The sequence below is a fragment of the Macaca nemestrina genome, chromosome 12, assembly GCF_043159975.1.
Source record: "Macaca nemestrina isolate mMacNem1 chromosome 12, mMacNem.hap1, whole genome shotgun sequence".
NCBI classification, from domain to species: domain Eukaryota; kingdom Metazoa; phylum Chordata; class Mammalia; order Primates; family Cercopithecidae; genus Macaca; species Macaca nemestrina.
This window is the reverse complement of record NC_092136.1, coordinates 28,984,212-28,998,302: the sequence shown is the minus strand read 5'-3', so window position 1 is coordinate 28,998,302 and position 14,091 is coordinate 28,984,212. Positions and strand designations below refer to the sequence as shown.

The 14,091-nt window shown below is 49.8% G+C and overlaps 1 protein-coding gene across 15 annotated transcripts in view; it reads left to right on the top strand.

Moving 5' to 3' along the window:
- Positions 1-13,194, top strand: part of LOC105471570 (proline rich 5 like) — a 175,472-nt gene extending 162,278 nt beyond the window's left edge. For 10 of the 15 annotated variants that reach the window (XM_011724118.3, XM_011724113.3, XM_011724110.2 and 7 more), the window contains one exon: positions 10,380-13,194. In XM_011724118.3, the coding sequence (XP_011722420.1) occupies positions 10,380-10,774 (395 nt within the window). In that variant the 3' untranslated portion in view covers positions 10,775-13,194. The remainder of the gene's footprint in view (positions 1-10,379) is intronic. The other 5 variants (XR_011610677.1, XR_011610676.1, XR_011610675.1 and 2 more) reach the window with 5 other exon arrangements.
- Positions 13,195-14,091: the final 897 nt, after the last annotated feature.

The window sequence follows — 14,091 nt, the reverse complement described above, 5'->3', positions numbered from 1 at the left end:
AATCCTGTTGGGGCCGTTTTTTGATGGCTGTAAACCTAGCATCAGTGAGTGTCAGGCTCTGTACCAGGCACCTTGGAAAATCTGGAGATGAATCAGATCTGTTCCTTCTCTCAGTGACACTGCAGTCTAGATGGGTTCAGTACAAATATCTCTATAATACAAAATAGCTCTCAGACCAGTCTTTGTAGAAATAGCTGTATGATAAGGCTTCTAATAATAATAATAATAATAAACCCAGTTATTGTCTGAAATATAAACCCTCGAAATGCAGAAACGTTTTATTCATTATTCTGTCCCCAGGAATGGTGCCTGGCATATTGTAGGCACTCAAAAAATGCTAGATGATGGCAGCAACGGTACTTCGGGGCCAAGGGAGCCAGCACCCACAGAGAGATGCAGAGGCGGAAATGGATTACTCAAATTGGGAGCCTGATACTCCCTCTTCTCGCTTTAATGGAGTTGTAGTAGTTGAGCTTCAAAGAAAGGAGTGTCCTCCAGTGAGGTTCCTGCCCCTTCCTGGGCCTCTTACCACAGCAAGAGCCAGGGCCAGCTGGCCGTTTTCACCACCCTGATCATGTTTTTCTGGAGACACCAGCTTAACCACAGCCACCACAGATCGGAGGGTGCTGGCCTCAGCCTGCTGCCTGCTGGTTCTTCTCCCTCCTCCCTCCCTTCTTCACTCATTCCTCCCAGGAGCTGGAACGAGCCAGTTTCAGTGACACTAAAGGAAAACAGCCTTCTGCAGCCCCACTCTGAGCTGGGCGCCATGTTGCTGCAGTCTCCCTGGAGCCCACGTTCCTGCTGGCTCAGCTCACCGACTTTGGGGGTCAGGGGCATCCAGGGAGCTGTCAGGATGTCAGCAAGCTAGCTGGGCCATGGCAGGAATGCCACCATTGTTTGGGCCTAATGCCAGTGTAGAGGAAGAAAAACAGTTTTTCTTCCAACCCTTCTAAGCTCTTAGTTGGAACAGAACCCTGTAACACATTAATAGGAGAAAAACAAACAGAAGCCTATTAATATTGTATGTTTCATATATACATGGGTCACACCCAGGGAGATAGTAGTTCTTAAATACGTGGCTTTGAATTTCAGCTCATATAGCATCTTCAACAACAACAAATAAATTTCTAGAGAAGTGACAAGGCAAAGAAAAACAACTTTGAGTCCGGGGAGGCAGCTTGTGGCAAGGGAAGTAGATGGCAGATAAGGGCTGGTTAGTGAGGCTTGTTCATGTAGGTTTCTCTGGTGCCATTGCTGGCTGATAAGGGTCTAAAATTGTCTTCAGTGGTTAACCTTTGCTCTCCCTGGTAGAAGTGGGATGGGATACCTTTTGTCTTTATACATCTCTATAGCGCCTTTAAGCAAATAGAGGAAGGACAGAGAGCTTCCTGTATCTGCTTCTTAACTGCCTTCAGTTCATAAATCCTTATGCCCAAGAGGCATATTTTGTGGTGGCTTATTCTGGTGTCCTATCCCAGGAACAAGAGTCGATTGGGAAGCTTGTTCAGTGAGGATTCACTCTAAGAGGGGATAGCTTTAGCTTTCCAACTAAAATAAGAATAATGCACATTTTTGCCAAATTAAAGATTTGAGGTTTTATTCTTGTACCTAGGACAGTCCCTGCCTCTGGTGAGTTGTCACAGTAGGGGCAGGGAGGGAAGGACGTGACCCTCTTTTGGCTAATTTTAAATTATTTCAGCAAATGTGTACTAAGACCCTGTCCTGGCACTCTGGGAGGTGCTATAGACATATCTGTGAATGAAGCCAACCCATTCCTGCCCTCCAGCACACACAGCCTAGGGGAGAAGTCACAAACAAGGCAGTGTCTCGTCAGTGTACACTTGTTCTCAGGGGGCAAGTACAGGGGCCACGAACCCAGGGCACGCGGACTTCACCTTGACTAGGGAATCAGGGAAGACTACCTGGAGGAAGTGATGATGTCTGTGATGGGACCTGCAGGATGAATATGAGTTAGCTGAGTAAACAGAGAGGGATGACTATAAGGGGAGGACCTTGGGGGGGTTTGGAGGACAGGTGATGAGCAAGAGGAAGGAGTGTTAGAGGAACTGAAAGGGCTTCAGAGTTGCAAGGAAGCTGATGGCAAGGGAGCTACTGGACACAGACCTCGTCCTGGGCATGGTGCTGGGGGCGCTGGATGCTGGGCCATGGAGCAGACACTGCTGTTTCCAGGTTTACAGGGGAAGCAAGTGAGGATTAAGGTCACGTGGAGCCAGGATTACAAAGCCTGGAGTTGTGGATGCTGTTGCCGATACTTTATCAGCTGCCCCACGTGCGCTATCATCACCTCCACCCCCACCGCCCGCTGCCAACTTTGAGGAGGTGACTTTATTAAGGGACAGCTCAGGAGGTGTTCCTCAGCCGAAGAGGGATCCTAAGCCAGACATTTCAGCCCATGTCTCTGGATACTGAGAAGCTAAAGTGGTCACAGCGGTGCCCATCCTGACTGAGGACATGGCTTTCCAGATAAAGAGAGGACTCTGGGGTCCTCCGTCTGCCCCTTCGTAAAAGGTTTATTTTGCCTGTGGGAGGGGAGTGTTGAGATGGCTGGCTGAAGTAAAAACTAAGGAGTCAGGCTGGAAGTGAAAAACCCCTTAACCTATGGGAGGGCTTTGCCGCGGCTCACTTGGGCGGGAGGATGGGTAGGCGTGGTCGCAGGTGGGCGTGGTCACAGGTAGGCGTGGTCGCAGGCAGCAGGGGCCGGCCATCCCCGAAGAAGCCGCCACTCAAGCTGGATTACTGACTAGGGTTTTGGCATGTAACTCATTCCATCCTCCAAGGTACTGTTGGGCTTTCAGTCTTAAGGTCACCTGCAGGGCAGGTGACTAGAGCCAGAGAAGCGGTTTATTCCCGGGACTCCGCACTGCACCCACGCGCCCGCGCGTTTGACTGCACGAGGATTCTCGGGTGGTCTCCCTTCCTGCCAGCCCGGCCTCACCCCTGGGTCAGAGGCCCATGATGGGAGTGAGAGAATGTGCTCCCCTCTCCAAAGCAGCTACTTTTCTGCAGCAGTGGGAGTTGGTGAGGGAGGAGGAGGAGGGTAGTGAAACTTTGTAAAAGGCCGACTCCTCAGAGGCTGACCCTTGCCCCACCTTTCAAGTCCCCGAAGTCTCCAGGCTGTTTGCCTGCTGTTTGCAGGGCCCTCCCAGCGTGTACACTCAGCAGCACGCTCGACTTCTCCCACACAAAGGCGCTGGTTTCCCACAGGCCTCCGTCCATTGTATCTCCCGCGGGAGGGCCCTTCTCCTTCAGGATACTGTAACTTCTCTGCGTGACAAGCCGGCATTCACGGCTTTCAGGTGCCAGCCTGGAGAGGGACGCCGACCACGGGCTTGGTGTGCTGGGGTCACAATGGCCGTATTATGGCGGTCGCTCCGGTGGGGCCTGGCCAGGGAGCCTGGAAGATCAAAAGCCTGGGAACCAAGTCCCCAACAAAGGGCCCGACGACGGCCTTCTCCAGGCTTTGCTTCTCTCTGGGGGTTTGAAAGGAGCTGCTCTTGCTGGCTCCGGTGCCGTGGATGAATGCCAGTGCTCAGCAGGGCTCCTGGTGAGTGAGGAGGGAATAAAGGCTCCCCTTGGCCTCACCCCGTGTGAAAGGGAAGAGGAGGCGGCAGAGGTGGCCTGGAGATGCCAGCTGAAATGGCAGGACCCAGCCCTGTTCCTGCTAAAAGGGCACCACTGCAAGGGAAGGGCTGGCTTGGAGCCCCAGGGGGTACCCACAGGGTAATCAGTCCCTTAGTGGGATATTCCCTTCCCTGGGTGACAGGGTCCTGCCTTCCCGGGGGCAAAGAAGGAAGAGGTTGGGGAGGAGAACAAGAAGCAAGAGTGTCAGTCGCTGTCTGCCAGTCGTGGGCATGGCGTTCGGTTTTAAGGCCTCCCAAGGGGCCCAGCAGGCCTGACCTCCCAGTGGGGACACAGCTGACGCACTTGTCTGAGGCTTGGCTCTGGAGTCTGGCGGGAACTTAGCAAGGAAACGCTGTCTGCTCGGGGGACTCAACACAGCCTTGTGGTCCCTTTGGTCCTGGCTCTGCCCACACCCAATCTTGGGAATGAAAACATTCCACCCAGAAAGCAGAAGGAAGAGCTGTAGCCTCTCTGGTGAGTCATCAGCAGGGAGAGAGAGGCTGAGGCAACTGTGGAGAGAGCAGGGCCTTGGAAACCACAAGAGCTGGGGCTCAGCTGTGTGGCCTGGAGCAACTTCTGAGCCACAGAAGGCTGAGCACAGAGGCCCTGTCCTCCTATTCAGGGCCAGCAGGAGGAAGAAGCTGTCCTGTCTCAGGGAGGGGCCAGGTAGAGCTGCCTGCTATGTTATGGACCCCAGCTAAAGGCAGCCTGGCCCCTGTGAAATCGCTCTGCGGGGAGGTTATGTGTACCTCCCCAGTCCCTCCCCTGGATCCCAGACCACATCCTTGGCCTTGCCAGAACGTGGCTCTATTGCCATGTTCTGTTTCTCAGCCTCTCCCTTACACTGAGCTTGCTCGTTGAGAGCAGGGATTTTGTATCCCAGGACCTGGCACAGACCTCTCCTGTGAGTGAGTGGTTCAGTCTGTAAGTCAAGCCTAGAGAAGCACAGCCCATCTGAAATAGACTTTGTGACTTCTCTTCCTTCTCCTCTGAATTTCCAGGGTGCTGTCATCTGTATCTCCGACCTGACATTTGCCACACCGACCTGTTCTGACAGTTATTTGTGTGTGGGGGTCATGAGCTGGGCCTGTGCTGTCCGCTCTGGGTTTGAGTCCTGGTTTCATCACTAACTGTGACTGTAGTTATTTCACATCTCAACTTCAGGTTCTTCTGCAAAGCGGTTAGAAGCCATCAGTGGAGCACATCCTTTCTGATACATACCGTAGATGCTCAGTAAATAGTTGCTCCTAAGAACTCTTTCCCCTGACATGTGAACATACATGCATGGAGGTACATAAGTGTGCTGGGCTCAAGCCCCTGTTGGGGGCCCCACATCAGATTTATGTTCTTTTCTTCTCTGTAGCTAGTGCAGCATTTTGCATGCACAGGAAGTAGTGTTTGTTGAAGGTGGGGACAGCTGGTGTTGGGGTCTCCTCGTCCAGGGCAGCCCCCCTCACTCTGGCTCCAGCTCTTGACCCGTGAGCAGCCAGAGGGGCTTCTCTTGTCTGTTTGCTGCCTGGGCCCTCCAAGGACCATTGGAGACACCTTTCCCTGGCTCATCCCAGTGGGTTGCGACCTGCGGAAATCATCAGATAAATTCTCATTTCTTCCAAAGATGCTGCATGTGTCTGCCATGCAAGTAGATTTCCCGTTCCCTTGATTTACCCTCTGTCCTCTCTGGTCCCAGCCTTTCTTCCAAGTTTCAGCCATGTTGTAAAATCTAACATTAATACTGTATCTTTCCAGATACCCCTTCCCCAAAGAGAGGAGTCCCCCATACTCTTATAAAGCATTATCGAGGCCGGGCGCGGTGGCTCATGCCTGTAATCCCAGCACTTTGGGAGGCCGAGGCAGGCAGATCACGAGGTCAGGAGATGGAGACCATCCTGGCTAACACGGTGAAACCCCGTCTCTACGAAAAATACAAAAAATTAGGCGGGCGTGGTGGTGGGCGCCTGTAATCCCAGCTACTCGAGAGGCTAAGGCAGGAGAATGGTGTGAACCCAGTAGGTGGCGCTTGCAGTGAGCTGAGATCGCGCCACTGCACTCCAGCCTGGGCGACAGAGTGAGACTCCATCTCAAAACAAACAAAAAAAATTATCGAAATCTCTAGCAACAATAGAAATAATGTTGCTACTGTCTGCCTCTTTTGCCCTACCCTTTGCACAAACCCCTCCTGGCAGGTGGGTACCCTGTCTCAGGAGCCCAGACATCTGCATGCAGCAAATGCTCCCCAGATAGGTCTTTTCCCATCTCCTGCTAGGCTGGCTGTAGGGTTCAGGTCCCAACATGGGTTTCCCAACAGCAATCTAAAGTGTGTACTTCTATCAGCAGTGAGAGAGAAATGAATTGTTCTCAAGGGCGTTTTTTTTTAAGGACAGTTTTTCAGTGGGATCCTTGCTGCTTTGAACTCTTCTGGTGCTTCTGTTTTATAGTTATTGATTTTGGAGATCATAAAAGTAATGCAGGTTATAAGAATGTGGAAACATTTTAGAAATGTGTAACTTGGAGAGTAGGAGCGTCCATGCTTCACAAAGAACTGCTGCCAGTGCCTGGCGTAGATGCTTTCTTCTTGGTTGCTCCTTGGCGTTTTGTCTCTTATCTCCAAAGAGGGGAGCCAGTGTCAGCTACTTGTCTAGTACCTGCTGGGGGGCAGTGTTTGCTGTTACTTGACTTTAGTGGGGGGGGGGCCCGCTTCCAGGGACATGTCTTCTGAGGGCAGCAGCAGTCCCCTGAGACACAGCAGCATGTAGTGGGGAAAGTTTGGGCGCTGCCATCTGGAACCTAAGAGAACTGGGGCTGATCCTCAGTCTTCCTCATCTGTGCAGTGGGCATACTGAGAACAACTCTGTTTTGGAGGGAGATTGGGACTAAACAGCGAGATCCTGGGTGGGAACACACTGTACATTCTAAATTCTACGTATTATCCTTTAATTTTGAAAAATTGTTGTTACCACCAAATAGGCCCCTCGGGCTTCTGAGCCAGTAGACTCAAGATTTAGTCCAAAGGGTTAGAATTTTATTATCTTCATTATTTATACACACACACAACAGTCTGATGACAGGAGCTGCTGTGAGCTTTGCACATGGATGTGGGCAGGTCTTGCTGTGATCTCCTTCCGGGAGCATGGGTCTGGAAGTGGCTGACACACGTGTCTAGGGCCCTCCAGATCCACTGCAAGAGCAGAGAGTAAACTAAAGCAGCATGAGCCACATGTCCCCACGGCCAGTCTGTGAACAGCATGGTTTGCTTTCCTCTTGGAAAGTGGGGTGTTCCCCCTCCTGTCCAAGTGTGGTGGGAATACTGATACCATCGGCCCCGCTCCCTTTCTCCCCACTGCATTGTCCTGCCTGGATGGCAGAGGGAACACCTTTCTCTTGGGTCTTCAGGGTGTCAGAGATATAGGCACTGTGGAAGGCAGGGACAGGTGAAATTGGGTGTGTGAATGGGAAGCTGGGGAGAGGTGTGCTCTGGCAGAAAGGGAGGCTGAAAAGAAGAGGCCCAGAACAGAACCCCCCCATCCCCCAGCCCTCTGAAGCTGTGTTTCTCCCATGGCCGTGCCTTCAAATTCACTCTCCCCCAGGCCAGACCAGCTGCAGTGGCTGGACTGTCCCATGCCTCCGCCTCTCTCAGGTCCAGAGCCATCCAGCTCCTAACATGATACCGGGCCTAGGTGGCAGAGGAAGCAGCACTGCCTTGAGAGGAGCATGGGTTGGGGGACTTCTCTGGGACCAAGGGACCCCGCCTTGTCATGGTGCTTATTCTATTTCAAACTCTGTGCAGGTTTCTGCCCTGGCGCAGCCTGTGTGAAGGTGGGAGAGCAGAGGCCCTGGGAGCTGGGGTGTTGCTGTCAGATTTGCTTCCTCTCTTGGGACTCTACTCCCCAGGCTTTGGTTACCTGAGTGTTTTGGTTCTTCTCCTGCCTCTCTGACCCACCGTAGGGTTTCCTTCCTTCTGGAAAGGCAATGAGGCTCACCTGGTTTTTGGAGGCTGCCATCTGTGCTCCAGTCCCAGCTCTGCCTCTTCTTTGTAATGTGGAACAAGTTATTTAACCTCTTCTGTGCTTTAATTTCCCCATCTGTAAAGTGACAGTGGTGATAACAGTACCCACTTCATTAGGTTGATAATTAGTTCATAGATACAAGATGCTCAGATCAGCACCCAACGCTCTGAAGTGCTATCCTGTGTGTTAGCTGTTAATACTTTAGCCCCTCTGAAAGTAGTGCTGTTAGCTCCTCTCATTTTATCCACCCAGCACAGGTGCACACACGAGAATAATTTAGTCCTTTACCCCATCTTCATTTTCAGAGAGGTCACGTTCACTCGGAGGGCCCCAGCCATTACTAATTTCCAGAGGACTTTGATTTTCATATCCTAAAATGTTTTCTTCTTGTCGTAAAAGAAATGCCCACATATGGAATGAAAATTTTAAAGACATATCAATGAAAAGATAAAGAAATTTTAAAAATCACTGGGTAATACCTTTACCCAGAGATGATAATTGATGTAGCCTTTCCCAGTTTTTATACATAAGTGTGGTGGGTGAATATAGCACCCAGTATAACCCCAGTTTGGCTTAAAAAGGGATAAAATGCATATAATACTGTTGTTTATATTCTGCTTTTGTTACCAAATATTATCAACATTTCTCACTGTCCTTAAATATTATTTGAAAATGACCAAATTTCTGTCTTTAGATAGAAATTTCTTTTCCCAGCTCAAAACTGCATGTCTGTCTGCCCGTGGAGGTTGCCCCTTCAGCATCTCAGATGCGATGTGGCCAGGCCCCGGCACTGGGTCTCACGAGCTGCCTCCTCTGCATCTTCCCCATCCCTCGCCCCTCCCACAAGTCTGCTGTTCCCTCCTTCCGTCCCACAGCTCCTCCTCCCTGCCCCGCTCCCAGGATCGCTTAGTTGTGGGGTTCTGTAGTATCTCTGTGGTGTCTCCAGCGGTCATCCTCACTTTACCCATATCACCACAACTCTACTTCCTTTCCTCATCACCTCTCACTTTGACTCTGATGTTAGCATTACCTTTTTTCACATGCAATCCATATTTATTAGAGAACATAATACCCGAACCTTCTCCCTGGCTTTCCTCGCTGCTGGCCTTGCTGGCTCCAGCCCATTCTGCCACACTTCTGCCCAAGGAAGCTTCCTGAGCACAGCCCATCCTGCCCTGTGACCTTCGATGTTAACTGTGTCCCCGCAGCTCTGCTGTGACCTGGCTGATGTACTACAGGTGCTTCCATCTGCCTGCCCGGGCACCTCTCTACTGTCTCCTGGACTCTGTTCCAGCCAGACTGTGACCTGATGGTGCACCTGTCTCAGCAGCTCTCTCAGGCTGCTGCCATTGCTCAGAACTCTGTCACCCCTTCCCCGCTGCTGGGAGTTCTGCCATCCTAAAGGTCCATCTCCCGTGTACATCCTCCTCGCAAGTTTCCTATCTCCAGATGGGCATGCTTTTTCCAGCCCTCGAAGCACCTCCACTTGGCTTGTCCTTCCCTTGAGGTATTTCACCTACCCTAGTTATCTCTGGGCCTTGGATGGGCAGCTAGAAGAGCAAGGGTCTGGAGAGAGACCGACCTTGTTTGAGTCCCAGCTTAAACTACCTTCTATCTATATGACCTTGGGGAAGCTACGTCCTCTCTGAGACTCAAGTTTTCTCATCTGGAAAGTGGAAGCTGATACTAGACCATGAATTAGGTTCAGTTTTGGGGAGGATTCAAAGGATAAAATGTCTAGGTTTAGCAGTTTCTGGAACATGATGAGAATTCAAAAGCAGCAGTGTAGGCTGGGCGTGGTGGCTCACACCTTTAATCCCAGCACTTTGGGAGGCTGAGGCGGGTGGATCACCTGAGGTCAGGAGTCCAGGATCACTTTGGCCAACATAGTGAAACCCCATCTCTAGTAAAAATACAAAAATTAGCTGGGTATGGTGGTGGGTGCCTGTAGTCCCAGCAACTCGGGAGGCTGAGGCGGGAGAATCACTTGAACCTGGGAAGCGGAGGTTGCAGTGAGCTGAGATGACACCATTGCACTCCAGTCTGGGTAACAAGAGCCAAACTGTCTCAAAACCAAAAAGCAGCAGTTTTATAATTAGTGCCCAGTCTTCCCGTGTCTGCCTCCTTGGGGTGTCCATGGAACCTAGCCTGTTCTTTGGTGATGCTAAAGACTGAGTCCAGGAGAATTGACTTGAACAGAACGTAGGTCTGAGACCCTTGACCTGGTGGGAGATGAGGGTCATTGACAGCCCTGGTTCCCTATGATTTGCAAGACAGTCCTGCTACCTTGGGTTTGACAACTGAGGTAACTCCCCAGTTATCTCTTCCTCTGGAAGCCAGGTGCTTCCTTTGGAAGCTGGCCATCCCATGCCCGGGTCCTCAGGGGACATTGTTTGAAAGGGAATTTTAGGGCAAAACCGCTGAAGCTCAGGCAGCAGCTGAGAAACACACCAGATTCCCTTGACCCTTATCTGTCAAGGAAAGTCTGTTGGTGACCAGCTAATATGTGGGGTAGGGTTGGTTATGGGCAGGATCTGGCATAAACAGGTAAAGTTGTAAGAGAAACATTTAGGTATCACCAAATTCCTCCCTTGCATTGTAGCAGGGATGCACCTAAGAGCTGCTCCTAAAGGTTGAGCCACCACCTTGTTCTTTTCCCCCATTTGGATTAGGAGCTTTTGAGCACCAGTACCCTCTCCCCAATAACAGTCTTTGCTGATTCTTCTCTTGCAGCCAGGCGGCACTCCAGGGTCCGGCCCAAGGTGACTGTCCTGAACTATGCTTCCCCGATAACCGCAGTCAGCCGGCCACTGAATGAGATGGTCTTGACCCCACTGACGGAGCAGGAGGGGGAAGCCTACCTGGAGAAGTGTGGCAGTGTGCGGCGGCACACGGTGGCCAATGCCCACTCGGACATCCAGCTGCTGGCCATGGCCACCATGATGCACTCAGGCCTGGGGGAGGAGGCTAGCAGTGAGGACAAGTGCCTTCTCCTGCCACCCAGCTTCCCCCCACCCCACCGGCAGTGCTCCAGCGAGCCCAACATCACCGATAGCCCTGACGGACTGGAGGAGGGGGCCGGGGGCAGCCAGGAGGGCTCAGAGCTGAACTGTGCTTCCCTCAGCTGAGTCGCCACCCCCAGGCCTTTCCACCTCCTGTTTTGCAACCAGGATGAGGACACCTCCATCTCCATGGATTACTGAGGGGCCTCTTGCTTTATGCAATGCTGCCTTATTTCTTTTAGGGTACTGTCCTGGTCAAAATGCCTTAAGGGGAAACCGTTGTTGTAAACCTGTTCATTTTGGTGACTGTGACCTGTTCTTTGTAGCCACCAATTGTAGTGACCAATTGCCTAATGGTCACTTTCTGACTCCAGCCTTGCCAGCCTGACTCAGATCCTCATCTCTGGGCCTTTCCTCCTCCCATGTTGGACTGCCTAATGTTCCCAATGACATATCCAGTACTTCTGGCATTTCTGGAGCAGGAGGTTGTCAGGACCACACGTACAACCACCAAGGATGTGTTGGCCTTTGGAGTTCCCCTTTAGGTTCCTTGTGATGCGGTGGGTTATGAGTGAAAAATTAGTGAAGAGGGAACTCCTCTCCCCCATTTTGTGTAGAGTGAAAATAGCCTGCAGCCCCTACTCAGCAGGGCTCTGGGAATGTGCCTGCCTTATTTTAGTTTCAGAATTGCTGGGAAAGTTACCCCTCTGGTGGGTAAGGATGTGTCCTCACCTACATCCATATCCTATGTGCTGCTTGCACAGAGGCCTTTGGCTTTTGACCCAGAGGGGCTGTGAGGCTGGAGCTGCCCTGTCTTTTATTGAGCCTCAGCATTTCCCTCTTCGGCTTCCTCTCAAGCTCAAGGAACTCACCCCCAGATGCCTCTTGTCTCTCTCATTTCAGAAACGGACTTTCTTATCATGCTTTCCTATGGTGGGTGTGAGGGGCCAACTGATACCAACCAACTAGCCTGTACCTGGATTTGACTTGAATTTTTAAAATGTGTGTTGTTTCAAAAAAAAGTTTGCAAATTTTGCACGTGGGATCTTGCACTGTTCATTTCCATTGGGGTGAGTCTTCATACTAAAATCACAAGCAGAGCTCCTGGGAAAAGAGACTGGAAGTGGTTCAGGATAAAGAGATCTATGGTGCACAGAGCTCTTATGTCACAGAGCTCTAGAAGCAGCTGGACTTGAATCCACAGTGGCCTGTGTAAATTTGTAAATTTCATGGTTTCTGGAAAAAGCTGCATTGGGGTGGGGAGACCCAGTTTGCCTCATGGGCAGAGGGTTCTTCCAGGAAGCATGGAAAATGGAATGTTTCTATGCTTTACAACGCGGGGAGAGAGGGGAGATGTAGGCAGGACCTTTTGGAAGGATGTTTATTCCCTGTGGTTAAAGAAATGCCCGGAATTTCTAACACGTGAAGCACTTGGGGGCTGCAGGCCATGGCACGGTGCTGCATCCTTCTACTGCTCCCTCCAGGTCTGGGGGCTTTTATCCACCTTGAATTCCTATCCTCTTCTTTGTAGTTGTCTGTCTCACTGATAACAGCTCCAGGAAAAAAGACAAGGCTCCTCCTCTGACCCTTCCTGTTGATGTTTATGAAATCTCAAAGAGATGAGCCACCTTGGCTTCCAATATGGCAAGAGGGTGCTGGGAGAAGGTGAAGATCAGTCTAAGCTGCCATGGGGATGAGACCTTCTCATTTAACTCTTGATGGCATTTCCCTTCTGGCTGAAGATTTGAAATATGATCAGAATTGTGCTCTTGATGGCTGGGAATTTAGAAATTTAAGAGTTATTTCAATTTCATTCTAAGAATGATGGGAGAGAAATGTCCAAAAGAGATCTGCTGATCGGCTGAGAATTTCAAACAAAAAAAAAATCATCTCTGTGTATGTGTTGGATCAAGTCTACAGATTGACTAACATGCATTAGCAAATGGAACATCAGTAGGTAGCAACATGATGATTTATGTAACTGATAGCTTCTGTCCTTATTAGTACACTTAACATTTGAGACTAGTATTTATTGATCCAGGCAAATTAATTAATCATGCTTGGGCTTACTTTTTCAGTTTGTAAGGTTAATCACATGTGCATGTGTGCGTGTGTATATAAATGCCTTTTCCATGTCTTAAATGTCCCTGATGAGGAGAGCAGTCATCAATTAAATATATAAGCTCTTAAAATGAGAATGGGGGTGTCAGACCCAGTATACTTAATTGCTGATGACTGTTATCCAGTTTACAACTTTACCATCGATGTACACACTTGATATTTGTGCAGTAAATAGACCTTACCTATAAAAATTTTATTGATGTTTATGATCATGTTAGCTATCAGAGGGCTATTGGAAGAGTGATAGCTGAGGTGTTTTTAACCACTTTTTCTCTCCTAGATTCGTTTTCATTATTTATGCTAGGATTTTCCTATGGTTGACATTGGATGACAGGAAGCAATCATGACTCTTCGAGTGAGCTCACAGAAACCTTTCATGTCGTCTGTTTCCAAAACGAATTCAATAAACAACATTTTGTCCTTGCTGGGTGCCCCAAGGGTGTCTTGATTGAATTTGCAAGTATAGCAGTCAAAGTAGATCTTTTTTTTCCCCTCAAATTAGATCTTGATGCATCCTTCCCTCAAACTCCCTGTCCCCCCTTCTGCCTCCTCATCTCTTTTCCTGTTGCCTCCACTCCACAGTTGGACAGCAGCCTTAGTTCAGCCAGTCTTCCCTGGGTTTTGTTTGCAATCCTGGACTGGATTGGCCACTCATTTCCTGGAGAAACAGATTGTGGAGCTAGAAAATACTGAAAGTAGTCTGAGAAGCCAACACTTTTTCTAAAACCAGCTTGGCCTTTCTTCCCAGAGTATTTGACCTAGAGGGAACACTTAGCATATGTACTCATGGATGATCTCATACATTCCCCTCTGATTCTGTTTGGCAGAGGACATTTATAATATTTTACTCTGCATAAATACTTCTAGGAGGCCTATAACGGCAACAGTCTGAGATCTCTAAAGGCTTGATAAGAGCCTTTGAGGAGGTGTGACTGATTAGTCATCTGTAGGATGAAAAAGCAGAGTGTGTATGTTTTGGTTGAGCCTTTGCAGGTCATAACTATGGTAAACAACCACTGAGCATTCTGTCTCAGTAGGTTTCATGTCATTAGTGTGCCCATGACATAGCAGTGCACCATCATATTCATTTATCCACCCATCTACCCATCAAACATTTGTGGAGCTTCCATTGTGTGTAGGCACTTTTCTTGGTACTAGGGATATGGTGATGGACAAATAACCAAGATGCCTTCTCTCATGGAGCTTACTCTAGTGGGGAAGGCTGGAAATCAGGTCAACACAAGCATCACAACTACCAAACAACACTGGGTGAAAGGGCAAAGTGCCAGTGACTGGAGAGTGAAGAAAGGATGACTGTGGGT